The 14,507-nt window shown below is 37.7% G+C and overlaps 1 protein-coding gene across 1 annotated transcript in view; it reads right to left on the reverse strand.

The window, feature by feature from the left end:
* Positions 1–14,507, reverse strand: part of grm2 (glutamate receptor, metabotropic 2) — a 65,703-nt gene that overhangs the window by 44,626 nt on the left and 6,570 nt on the right. Inside the window, exon 3 of the mRNA XM_015388326.1 lies at positions 5,474–6,223. Within this exon, the coding sequence (XP_015243812.1) occupies positions 5,474–6,001 (528 nt within the window). The 5' untranslated portion in view covers positions 6,002–6,223. The remainder of the gene's footprint in view (positions 1–5,473; positions 6,224–14,507) is intronic.

A 14,507-nucleotide genomic window follows, 5' to 3' on the forward strand; every position in this document is an offset into this window, starting at 1 on the left:
GGATGGATGGATGGATGGATGGATGGATGGATGGATGGATGGATGGATGGATGGATGGATGGATGGATGGATGGCACGCTGTTTGTATTAGGATTTATTTAAACATGTTTTGCGCAATAAGTCACTGATTATTTTTTGGGATAGTTACAGTTACTGATTTTATGATGAACTATCTACTGTTAGGAATCAAACACCAGCCTACTCAGTGCTTCCAGAATGAAAGAGAAATTAGGCACAATTTAAGTTCAGATTCTCCAGGAACCAAACGTGTTTGCTAAGCCCTTGAACCAAGCCTGCATTTCTGTGATGGATGCTAGAAATGTTCTTTTAATTTAATATTTTTGGTAATGTGTGAACTTCCACCTTCAGAATCTATTGTAGTTAAAAAAGGTATCAGTCTAGTCAAAAGCAGGTAGTGTAGGAATTTTAATCATAAATATTGGAATTTTTAAAGTAAACGCCATCATAACTCCCCCAGATTTGTTGATGATTTACTGAATGTAACTCTGACAGAAACACACATTGAAACGCTACTGCTGTGTGTGATTGAGGTACACATTCCTTCAAGGTACCTATTTAAAAAAATATAGATTAAGATGTTACAAATACCTTCCAGTTTCAGAGTGTACTGGTAACCGCTTTGAAATTCTCATAAATGATGGCTGCAGAGCACCAGAGTAATTTTGAAGTTAATTCTCTGCTCCTGCTCTCTGACTGAAGACACGGATATCTGCATATGTATTTAAAGCTTGATAAAGTAAGAGGCCAGTCACAAATTTCAACATTAAAACATACATACAGTCCATGCTCTTTTTTGGCAACCTTCGCATCCCCAAAAGCATAAAAAAGTGTTTTGTTTCTCTACATCCCTATTTTAATGTAGCTGGGACCAGGGAACTATGAGACTATTGTACAGTGGCCGACAGGTGAAACAAGCAGTACACATGGAAATGAGCTGCAAAAACTTCTTGCTTTTTTTTTTGTGCTTGTGTGTGCTTGTCAGTTTGAATCATATGTGTGTTTGCAGCTCATTTCAGTGCTTGCAGCATGTTTTCAACTGTTAGCAGCTAATTCCTTATTTGGTTTGCAGCATTTTTCTTTTGCAATTGTGTTTTGTGCATGCACACTTTGGGTTTGCATCACATATTTGTTTTGGTTTGTTTCATCGTTTACTGAACCTGTTGGCCACCATACTATTGTGAATTAGACTTATTGTTGCTAAATACTTACTTGCTATATTAGAACATGTTCAAAACAAATAGATACATGAAAAAATAAACAAAATAATACAACTAATTAAGCATACATTTAATTTCACTGCACTTGTACAATAAAATATGCAATGGTGTAAGCCAAAACTTTATCATTTAAAAATTGTACACAAGTTTGACCCCCACCAACATTCAAGGCTAAATGCTTGGGTCACATTATTTTTTCTGCAAGTACACTCTGACCAGATGGCACCACAGACTTCCCTCTAACTGTTTAGAAGATGCAGGTTTTGCTTGTCAAACACTTTGACGCCATATGAAGCCATGTGACTCACTCCATCTCCCTCTCCTTTGCCGCTTACGTCTGCCCCTCAGTGTCTCAGTGTTTCTGTGAAACATGATCTGTTGGTGCGATCGCTAGGCATCCTCTGTGTTTGCCTGCACACCTCTGCCAAGCCACCAGACAGCCCGGCTGCAGCCACAGATGGGGAAGATGAGGCCTAGCCTGCGAGAGTATCACAGAACTTCGCCTCCATGCTTTAACTCAATCTGTGCTCGTATAATGACAGCAGGGCTGGGCCTGGAGCCAGATCCACCCTCATATATGTGATTGTCACCTCACAACACCAGCAACACAATTCGACATTGTGACAGATTTAGATGGCACTCTGCGTTCTCAACACCTGCCAGATTGCCATGTTCTGTCTCCATGCTCCAGGTTGCCTGGATGGTAGGGGGCTTTATAAGCTAATAAAGTTACGTTTCCTGTAACTGCCTTCCCTTTGGGGTGAAATATACCCATCTGTATTAACCACCTGCTGTTGTCACCGAGGGGCAGACTTTGTAACCTTTCACACAGTGGGGCCAGTTCACCAAAAGGTCTGACAGGCTATAGATTATGCACAAAGTAGGCAGTTAGAAAGGAGAAAAAGATTATGCGAGTCGTATCCAGCAGCAGCCCAGAAATGCCACACATTCATTTGCCCCAAATACATATCTTTGTGTAATAATATCATCAACTGGGCAATAAAATGTCTAACTAGATACATCTCATCTTATTTTCAAAGGGCACAACTTACGCAGCAAATCTTTGAAACCGTACGAATGTGCAAAAAGATTATGTGGTCACAGGTCATTTGGTGTGAGCACATTTACTGCCATGATTAAATGCTCATCAGCCGGCCAAGATAAAGAGTAAGAGCTGCAGCACCCCATGAGTGAACTTTATCATAGCACAGAGAGTTATTCCTGGTGAGAAAGAAAGCTGCGTCCTGTGGTTTACTCCGACTGATGGTGGAAATACAAAGAGAAGCTCGTATGGACCTTGGGCCTCTTAATAGCACATCCATAAATTACAACAAGACAAGGGCAGTCTCTACGGAGTCCCAGATGCAGGGTTTTGCTAAAATTACATCTCGTTTATCAACTTCTTTATTTCCAAGCTGTGCCTTTTACCAGGAATCCTTCCACTGCTTCTGTGAATCCTCCTCTTACATCACTTCCCTGGGAGCCCTCTATCTGTACACTCATGACTGTACTCTACTGTCATGCTATTTTGTCACAATTACAATAAAAGCTGGCAGAGTTTTCTCATATTTAGGTAACAGAGTAAATTCTGTTTATAAAGTATTTACTGATGTGAGATTAAAAAAAACCCGTTGTTTCTTATTTTAGAGAGAACATATTTGCAACCCCAATAGCATTCATTCTTTTTTTGTTGTTTCCTATGAAAATCAGTAAAACAAATATTTAAAGTAGTTAGTGTATATTTAACTTGTGAAACACTTTTTTCCTTGTTTTGAAAAATTGTGCCCACAATCAAGTGTTTTCAGATTTGACCTCTTCCTTTTCCTTGCTCTGAGCTCTAAGCTCCATTTACATCATTTCTCCTAAAGCTCTCTAACAGTACAGTTCATGCCTACACATTATTTCATATGTTAGTCATTGTGGCTTATTGGTATTACAATATATGGTCATGTTTACATAGCTCTGGTGTCATTGGAGAAAATTTAGAATAAAAATCAATATATTCTGTAACTAATTGACTCTTAATAGGCATCTCTTGTCACTGAAGCATAACTTAAACTTCAGGCTGTGAGAGATATTAAATCAAGTCACAGCCTTGATTTCAAATCTATTTATAATTGTGGGCAAATGGAAGGCTATTTGTGCTGAATGGGTGTCATTCACATTCTTAAAGTTTTATTTTCTTTAACCTTATCTGTTCCTGATTTGTTTTCACCGTTGAAAACAAAGTAAAATCTCATATTATAATGACTCTAAAAAGTGAAGTAGAGCAGGAGTCCATTTAAGGTTAGTATTTAATTTCTGTGTTAACTCATAAAAGGGGTTTGCTGAGTTTTTTCTATGAAACATTACATTTTTTTTTAAACACACTTTTTATGCCCGTGATTCACTTTTTTTGAGTGAAATATTAAAGTTTAAAAATTTGAGTGATATATTAAAGTAATGCTTTTTAGTGTAAACTAGTCTTTGTTTTCATGTGATCATTGGGTTGTATCATCAATTATTAATTCATTAAGTCAAGTCCTGTTTCCCTGAGGTATACATAGAATCAATTATTTTATTCAAAATGGCGAGAACCTGCCAATGAAGTCAAGATGGTGTTTGTGGATGAGGGTTTTTTGCTGTGTGGGTGTTGTTTATTTAATGGATGTGGACTTGTATTTGTTCTGTTGGGGGGCAGTGTAAGGCCATTTTCCTACTGGAATATGCTACATTGTGGGGACCACTCATATGGTCCCCATGAGGATAAGTCCTCTTCTTCGGTTTTGAGTTAGGTTTAGGTCCAAGGTGTGAAATCAATTCAGGTTAGGGTTATGGTTATGTATATGTAGATAATGGTTTGGGTCAGCGTCTGGATGAGGCCATACAAATTAATGGAAGTCAATGAAAATACTCCATAAAACACAGAAACGCAATGTTTGTGTGTGTGCCTGTGAGTTTGCACTCACCAGGCACTTTAGTTATACCAGTTCAGCTATTTATTACTGTGAGAAAGCAATACATGTAGGTATTTATATGCATTTACCTTTAAATTGTTGTTGTTGCCAGTCCTAGTTGTCATATATATCTAAAACTTTCTGGTATCCTGTAATTTTTACATGCAACCATCTCTTTGGCCTACAAAACATGTCCTGGGAAATATGCAGTAGTAAGCAGTAGTTGGCTCTATTAATCTCAGAAGTCAAAAGAGAATGTGCAGTCTGCTTCGAGTTTTCACGTTACAACAAAGCCATTCTGAATGTGCAACATGTGCAATGCAGAAGCAGATGGGCTACGGCAGCAGAAGATCACACCTGGTCCCTCTGCTATCTAATAAGAGCTAGGAGAGTGAGGGTACACTTTACAGAAGCTTAGCAAAACAATGACCAATTTGACTTTCTGTTGCAACATTCAGTTTTAATCATCCAGTTAGAATGAAACAGGACTGAGACAAAAAAAAAATTCCTAGAAGCCTCTCAGCATAAGTGAATCCCCAGACCATTCACAATCTATAGTCGATAAGTGAGCCAATATTTCTAGAAGGACACAAATTTGTTGCTTTCTTTAAAAGAGCATATATCTGGAACAGGAGGCTGCCGCAGCTGAAGTGAGATGAACCATACTTTAGAAATGACTGTAGAAGACTCTGTCCTCTGGCTAGTTGAGTCAGGATGACTCTGCCTTAATGATGTAGAGTTTACATATTTGTGCATATTTACAAATCTAGGTTCCAAGGGACATGCTGTCTCCTCTTCACAATGACTTGGAACTTCATTAATGTGGAAGCAACACTGCAGCCAAGGATTTAGAGAACCAATTAGCAGAGATTTCCTTGTATCAGCCAGAGTGAGCAAAAAGGAGCTGAGAGTAATCGAGCTGTCACTAGGCATCCTGTCAGACATTACCGATTGCAACATCATGGTAGCACCTCTACCTCTGATAGGACCAAGTGCAAATTACAGAAGAAGAGAATGAGATCCTTTAAATTAGATTAGCCAGGTACATATGTGTGCAGGTAAACAGATTCTCTTGTGGAGCTAAAAGTCATAAGTCCCAGGTTAACATCTTGCAAAGGGTAATTGTGAGTGGTATTTAAGTGGACATCATATAAGTGGACAGTTATTATGTACATGCCTGAATCTTCTTTTCTCTCCATCATAAAGTAGTTGTTAGTCTGGTAGACTTTTTAATGGCATACCTCAAAGTAGTCTTGCATCTATATGAAGTAAAACAAAATATAAATAATGGATGCCTACCTGGATAGAGACATCACTGTATGAGCCTCCTATGACGCCAGAGATAGCAAGAGGGACATCATCGTGAATAGCATAGGAACCGTCAGGGCATGTGTACTCGCTGTCATCCACTTTAGTCAGGGAGGCTCTGACAAACTCCAGAGATTGCTCTAAAGCATATGTGTCCTTGGAGCAGGTGTCTAGTATGTGGGCTCCTAGTCTGATCCCCGGAAGGATCCGCTCATCCCTGTTGATTTCATCCAAGGCCAGAAGCATGGCCTCAAGTCTCTGGATCCCTCTCTGTGAATTAATCTTGCCACAGTCTTCTACCCCCTCACCCTTTTGATGCACAGGAAACAAGCCACCGATCATCAGATCTCCATCCAGGGTGATCTCTTTCTTAGAGTCTGTGTTGTAAGCCACCACAGGCAGACTGTGTGTAGCTTGAGTAAAGAGGGATCCACACAAGCAGAGCAGGCTTAGATGGGACAGCCACAGGGGTCGGGACATGGGGCGCACCCCCCACATGGGGGATTTCCCCAATGACATATCCCCGGACAAAACAATGACACAGTCCTGCCTGTGGAGTCTGCTTAGTGGCAGGTCAGAGCTGACGATGGTGCTACTGGAGAAAAAGACAAAAATATCAAAGGCGCAGTAGCACCAAAAAATCTCAAAGCACTGGTGTTTTTATTCTAGCAGAGGCCATGAAGAGCATCATCACCATCCCCTTTAGTCCGTCTCTTCTTCTGAGCGTTTGTAGATTACAGCCTGTAGATCAAACAGAGAGAAATTCAGTCAGAGCTTTGGATCTGTTGTACAATGATCCCTTTGTCTCACAGACACTGTGTCTGCCAGGGACAGACTCCTTCAGTGAAAACAATTTACAACATTTGCAAAGGGTGAATAAATATTTTTGTGAATAATGTTCTTGATTTGACAAGAGGAATAAAGTAGTTAGTTGAGTAAATAACACATGTCACTGATTTGTCTACTTTAAATAGAAACTTCTGCAATCCTTATTACTGAAAACACCATGAACATCTTGAAGCGTTTCATATTTTGGCACATTATAATCCATTTATGTTTATGACTAATAAAATGCAGCACATAATTAAGAATTGACAGTACAATAGTGTTGCTTTTTTTTGTTACAAACAAAAATATTTAAGTGTATTGTTATATGTTTTAGCCCTCTTTACTCTAAAAACCCTTAAATAGAATCCATTACTATCTACCATCAGAAATTAGCTATTATAAACTAAGTCCAGATGTGTTTGATGTAATTTCAATAAAGAGCTACAGTAGCTGTTCTATGAAAGTCTAAGGGGTCTATTAGCAAATAGTGATTGAAAAGGCCAATGAAGCCAAAGCAAGACAGGACACAGGTCAGTGATAAAGTTGTACTCCTAGTCTTCTTCTGCTTCATCTTGGGACCGAGTCGTGAGGGCAGCAGTCTCAGCAGAGACTCCCAGACTTCCCTCTCCCACGGAACCTCCTCTAGCTCTATTGGGGGAAGCCCAAGATGCTCCTAGGCCAGCCGAGAGACATAGACTTTCCAGTATTTCCTGGGTCATCCTCTTGGCCTCCTCCCGGTGGGACGTGCCTGGAAAAACTCCTGAGGGAGAAGTCCAGGGCGCATCCGAAAAAGATGTTCGAACCACTTCAGCTGACTCCTTTCAATGTGGAGGAGAAGCTGCTCTATTCTGAGCCTCTCCTGGATGACTGAACTCCTCACCCTGCAGACAAAGCTAATTTAAGACAATTGTAACTGGGATCTCATTCTTTCTGTCATGATTCAGATTTTATGACCATAGGTGACGGGTAGAAATGCAGAACAACCCAGCTATCTCTTCAACATGACAGACAGCGTTTTCATTATAGGAGCAGCCACACAGATCCATCAATCAATCTCCTGCTCATCGGTTCATCTTTATGCTAATGTCTGAGCCACAGTTAGAATAGAGTGGTTTATATTATAAGATATTCATATTTTAGAAAAACAGTGTCAATTTTTAGGCCCATATTTCAAAATATTTGGCTAGACCCAAAACCAGTGATTCCCTGAATTTTTTTAAATAGTCCGCTTGAGCTTTAGCTAAAGTGTAAAGAAAAATGGGCCAAAATTTCAATTTGGATGTGAACAAAACTAGTTTAGACATTCCACAAAAGAATCAGAGCTGTTATTCTAATCCAAAAAGTACGTAACACTACTACAATCTTTCCACTTCAAAATTATACACTACTTACAGTATCTCAAGAAATTTGAAGAAGAAGTTTAGGGTTTAAATGTCACAAAAACTGTAAAGGTTTAGGTATTAATATAAGTGTCTTGAATGTAAATGAAATATCTAAAAGGTGTACTGTATGCCAGATGTCAACATTTTTCCAGTAAACAGGAGTAACAGATGCTTTAGGTCGAAGTATATAGTTAGAAAAATCAAACAATCTCTGGATGGGTTTTTTTTTCCCTAATTGTGAACCCTTTAAGATTACTTTTGAATATTTTAATTGCTGTCCCCTCATCGCTTTGTTCTTTGTCTCTTTTACCTTATTTTGTCTTCTTCCACAGCAAAAGATTTTACAACTCTTTTGTCATCACATGTGAAAACATTCCTGTGCTTCAAAAGTCTGTGAAGATAACAAAACATATCCTGGAGGAACTTTTTGTCAAATCACATATACTGTTCACTGTCTACCAAATAACAGCACTCCATGCAAAACCCAGAAACTAATGACATTTAATATAAACCAACATAAATGTGTTTAACATGGTGTTTCTTTAGTTGTTGAAGGTTTTTAATGGATGATTAAATCCTTCTTTAGGGTTTGATTGTACTGCTGTTTCTTTTATAAAATAAAACAAATGTGCATCCTTGATCTGCAAGGTCACAGCACTGGATGAAGAGGAAGAAAAAGGTGCAACATCTCTGCATCCAAGCTACTAAAAGACACAATAAACCATATATGGCTCTTTAATGACAAAAGACTCTTTGCAGACATTGTGAAATTGGTCTGTATGGAAAGCAATATTGACTATGTTTTAATGTAACCCTCTGATCTCAAAATTTCAACTGTAATTTGGACAAATGAGGCATAAAAAGCAGCTATATTGGTACCATATTATATAATGTATATAGTAGGAACTGCAAAGCAATATTTGAGAAACTTATTTAAATTCTTTTTAGTATCATCTAATCTTAAATTATGGTTCAGATAAATAATTACTGAATGGAACTAAGATAGACTTCCGTTAAGTATAGTACAAGCATTCAGTGGACAACACAATCCCATTTAAGAGAAAAATGCTTTTTATAACAAAACGAACAGACCCACATGTAATGCCAGCCCAAGAGATTCTTAATCAATAAATCTAACTAAGGAATTTCTACTTTACAACGCTTTCTTTTTCAGTTAACTGGAGTCTCTAGAGACATCTAGATAATGATCCTAAAATACAAATTTCGCTGTGGTGTAGGTCTTTATTAATAAGAAAATGGTGGCAAGATTTGAAGTTGTCACTTAAACTTGCCTTTATCTGACATACTGTAAGAGCATAAGTTGCAAAGTTTACAACAGTGACATGTCAACTGAGTGTTTTAGAATCTCTAGAATTCTGGGTCTAAAGAACATGGCAAAATCTTTCCAAGACTTTTTTTCTGTGTGTGCTCCTGGCTTGTAACATCTTATAAAAAGGGGGGGAAAGTGTTGTCCTATTGGTAAAATAGGATTGTACACAGAAGCAGTTTCTTCTAATTGTTTAGTTTTATTGTTGTGAAGAAATTTAGGCAGGGTAACTTTACTTTATAGCGTTTTTCGGCAACAGACAATAAAAAATTCTGTACATGATCAAGACACAAGAAAAAAAATAAACATGAAAAATCCTATTGCAGTGCAGTGATAGAGTAAAGGGAGGAAAAGTTGGGCTTAGACCATGACTTACTATGTTTCAGTTGTTTTTCATCTTAAAGATTTTGTCAAGAGTGGCCAATATGTGTTGCACATTGTCTATTTCAATTATATGCTCCCCAGTTTCTCTTATTCGGAAAATCTGTCAAATGTAAAAAGCACATTCTTGCATCTAAGAGTGTTTAAGCTGTAAATTCTATTTATGATTGAGACCAAGATGTCATATGATGAAGGCTACAGGTAAACAACAGCTATGAATAGCCAGAGTTGTGTATGGCAGTCATGCATAATGAAAGTCTTTCTGCTGATGATGAGAAAACATTTCCAATTATCTATATGTATTGAAATGCCATGGGAGAATTCCATGTGACTGAGTTGTAACACGGCAGAAGCTTGATTTTAGAATATGCTCCCAGTTAAACAAGCATTTTGTGGTTCTACCAGAACCAGTAACCCACCAGAAAGTAACCTCAAGCAAAAACGTTGTGTACATATTTTAAGTTGTAAATCTGAGTAGCATTCTGGTAGTCCCTGGAGTCCTGTCTTACAATTCCCTGAAGCTTAATTAGACAGAGTTAATATACAAAGTTTATCTTAGTAAATGATCAAGCTAGAGCAGTCTGTCTCATATCCTTTTTCCCCGGCAAGGCAAAGAAGTTGACAAGCAGTAATTAACTGTATTAATGGGAGATTATGAAAACAGAGCATAGGGATCATAACCCCCATATTTCACCCTCTCTGTGTAAAAATAAAGACTTAACTACTACAGCAACATAAAACACTCAGCAGGAGTCAGACTGCAAAACACATTCTTTGGGATTTCTTTCTGTCTTTCGCCTGTCTCTCTTACCCTCCTCTCTTTTTTTCCCCTGTTGTTTCCATGGAAACGTGCCAGGAGGTGGAGAGGGATGAAGAAAAAGTGGAAGACAGACCAGGACAAGTGGGCCAGCCTGATCATGCATGGTGCACCGTCTTGAGGGAGAACTGGGAACTCTGAGCTGACCGGAGCGAGCTTACTCCAGCCAGGGCTTCTGCTTTTTAAAAAACGCAGGCACAATCAAGCAAAATAAAAAATAATAAAAAAAATGAAAGCATGTATTCAGAAATACCAAGATGTTTAGTTTGAATTTGAAACATAAAGGTGATCATTTGTCCTTGCTAATTACATACCTATGTGAAACAGTACTTCAGGAAAATTATATCTTTCATAAGAAAAAGATGTTACAGACATTTTTTGATATACCAAGATTGTTTGTTTCACTCTTGTAATAATCTTTTACTTTTACTTGTGTACCCTAAACAGCTTTTCAACAAGTGAAACTCATCTGCCGTACTCTGCAACTATATATTGGGACAAATTACACTTTTTTGTTGTAATAATAAATAAGCTCCTAATTAACATAGTTGCAAAATTAGGTTTTAATGTTGCAAGGTATGTGTTGTAGAGTGGCTGTGCAGCATATAAATAAAGGTCCCACTCTGGGAGCTGTAACAAAAAAATTTAATTTAATTCAAACAAAAAAATAATATTTTCAATAAAACCTGAAAAGCAGTAAAGCCAGGGAGAATGGTGACAAAGGGACTTTCGTCTGACACATTTTCAGCCTCTCTGCTCACACGTCATCTTGCAACTAGACTCCATTTCTCTATTGTCTTTATACATTTTTCTTCTTTAAGCTGGCAGATCCAAACTGCGGAATTATATATCTGTAAAAACATTTTTTTAATATATTTTATCATTTTTGGCAAATTAATTTAGGTAAAAACTGTAAAAAAATAAAAAATAAAAAACGTATTAGGTAAAAGGTAGCCCTAAGCTAGTCTAGCTAGTCTAGCATCTATTTATTCCGTCTCATTTAAAATAATACCCTTTAAGATAATTCACTGCAATCAGGTGCCATCAGGGCTAGTTAACAAGTTAAAAGATCCAGGTGTGCAATTTGATCTGAGTTTAAATCCAGCTGATCTGTTTGTGAAGGTAGCAAAGGTTTGCTGCAGAACAAACGACATCATAAACACCAAGGAAATAACCATACAGGTCAGGGAATATGGGTAGAAAATAACTAAGCCCATGGTAACTTTTTAGGAGCCACAGAGATTCAGAACTAAGGTGCAACAAAAAGTCAATAGGATAACCTTAAATAATCCTTTTTGAAAGAGGGGCCAGAAGAAGAAATTGGAAAGAGAAAACTATTAGGAATTTCCATTTGCAGTTTGCTGCAACCAGATGTAAGAGTAACAAAAAAGGCTTACAACTGTTGGTAGGTTTGTTGAGCAAAGTACCAGCTCAGGGTTTAGTAAAAATGCAGACCACACTTTCAGAATAGAAGAAAGGAAATTAAGTACCATAAATCTTGTGTTAATCTACCACATTAATCTCAATGAAATAAAATAAAGTTTGTGACTAAATGTAGGAGGAAAAATGTATTTGCAAAGCACTGTGTGAATGTGCATTCACATATACAAACAATACCTAAAGCAAAACCTTTTGCTTTAGGTATATTTAAGAAGTTTCCTGACCACCAATAGGAGGAAAGGTTTTAATCTCTGCTTTATTTTGTGTTTATGTGCATTATCTGTTAGGTATTATATTTGTTGCCCATATTTAAACTACAATACCAGAGTATCGGGTTATGCAGAAATCATGGCTGCTAAAAGCAATATTTGCAATTAAAATGACAAATCCCACCCAGGATTTGGTGTACACCTTCAAACTTCAAAGAAAAACAATGTCTCTTATTCTTTCCTGTTGTATCAAGTCATTTCCATTTCCCTTTTCACCAGATGGCCTTTTGAATTCAAAAGAGAATAAAGCCTGGCAGCATAGTACACACGTCAAACTAGACTGTGCGAGGGAATTAGGATGGAGGGGGGGGAATTAGAAGTTAAGATAGCAGATATGAGAGGTTTAGGTTGGGGTGGGGGGGGGGTTTGCATGACAGTGTGGGCAGGAGCAAAAGAGAAAAGGTAAGGTTTGAGAAGGATGCTGATTTTTTTATGACACTCATTTTCTGTTAGGAGTGGGAGTGCAGCATTAATATGGTAATATTCCCCCAGGCGACAGAAAGTGTTGAAGAGTGGAGGTCATCCAGTGAATGTGTGCCGCCGTAAGCCTGGATGAGCAGGTAGGAGATCCCAGGTGAAATGAGTTGAAGCATCGCTAAGAGGAAGCAAAGGTAATGGAAGTCAGGCTTCCCTAAAATCACATTTGCAGCTGACAAAGAGAAGGGTCCTGGGTGGTGGTTGTGGGGAGCATCGAAGATGATCGTTTGTAGAAGGGTGGCAAGCACAAAAAATACACACTCATACACGCACCAGTTAGCATGCACAAACAATAAATTAAACTCCAGGTGGAAGCATCTGTTGAGATCTAAACTTTGTAATAACCTGCCTTTGAATATTAAAATTGGTTTTCTGCATTTTTTATCCAACCTAAATTTGTGTTTGTAGAAAATCAAACTACACAAATAAGAAATCTGTTGGTGCACAATAGCAGTAAAGTGTTTTCACCAATCAGCTACCATTTCAAAACCAAACAAACAATAAGGCCTCATTCACAGCATAGCAGCTTAGACCTCTCTGGACCTAAACACAAGACCACAAGACAAAACTTGCTATTTGGCTTTAGCACTATTGCATTCACTGCTGTGAGCATTATGAGTTGCTTCTGAACTCCAACCCAATTCACCCCAACCCAGATATTGATGGAGATTTGAGGGGTGCAGTGTTTTGAGCATTAAGTCTTTCTGTTGGGGAGTTCATGGGGCCTTTAAGTGGTTGTGAAAGCTATACTTTATCATACAGAGAAGCAACAAATGTTATGGTGACCAAAAAGAAAATTGCTACATGTAGGCTTAAGTGGTTTGCTCTTCTTTAAAGTTTATTAAGATGAAAGTTTTATTTATATTTGCTTGAGACATATTTTATCTAAATTTTGGACTGCTAAAGCTGTATTCATAAAACATACCCTTGAGATTTGGGAAAAATGTGAAGCTGTATACTCAAGTCTCAACTACATATGGTAGATGGTTCTAACTACGGTTGCCATTTTTATATTGAAAAGAAAAAATATATCATCGCAAATGATATATTTGACTCCATCCAGACAGTGTATTTCCCATGACCAAAATCAAATAAAACAGAAAAGATTCCCACAGGAGTAAATAATGATAATCTAATTAAATTTAAAATAAATCCAACCGGGGAAACAGTTCAAATGATTAAATGTAGTTTATTTAACATAAGATTTCTTTCTTCAAAAAGTCTGCTAAAGAATGACTTGATTTGTGATAATCACATTGATTTATGTTGCCTTACAGTATTGGCTGCAGCAAGAGGATCATGTGAGCATAAATGAGGCAACTCCTTCTAGTTATTTAAATTTAACATACCCAGAAATTCTGGGCAAGGAGGAGGAGTAGCAACAATATTCAAGTCTATGTAACTAATTACTCAAAGGAAGTTAATAATGACATCTCTTTACATTTAACCCTTAGTTTCCCTTATTCAAACTGAAAAGCCAGAAAACTTCTTCTCTTTGTAACTTCTTGCATTGTCCACCGGGTCCTGAATAAATTTTTGGATGAGTTTTCAGAGTTTCTATCTTATTTAGTGTTGAATACTGACAGTGTCAAGGGTTACCTGTGGAGTACCATAGGGATCAGTGCTAGGACCAATTCTCTTTACTATTTATCTGCTCCCGGTCGGTAGAATTATTACACAGCATGGGAATAATTTCAATATGAGACGGGGGAACTTTGTGTTCAGTCAATATTAGATACCCACTGATTCAGTAACGCAGAAACAGAATCACTTCATTTTTCTTAAGCTTTTTATGACGAATCTACCTTTCAAATTCAACACAACTACAGCTTAGATATCTGCAGGAAATCCTCAATAAATTCCCTTTAAGAAAGGGCAAGCAGCTATTTAAATCACGATCTAGAGATTCTGGAGGGACCATAGTTTCAATCAATTATAAGCCGTGCTTCATCATTAACATGAGATGTCCTCTACAAACACAAACGCTGACCTTTTCCTGCCAGGTCATTTAGGCATCTACCAATTAGAGAATAAGGTGGAACTTAAAGGTTAAATATAAACTTGATGGATACTTTGAGACGTTTGTAAGCAAAGTGCAAAAACA

This window comes from Cyprinodon variegatus, unplaced genomic scaffold (assembly GCF_000732505.1).
Source record: "Cyprinodon variegatus isolate N-32 unplaced genomic scaffold, C_variegatus-1.0 Scaffold420, whole genome shotgun sequence".
Lineage (NCBI taxonomy): Eukaryota > Metazoa > Chordata > Actinopteri > Cyprinodontiformes > Cyprinodontidae > Cyprinodon > Cyprinodon variegatus.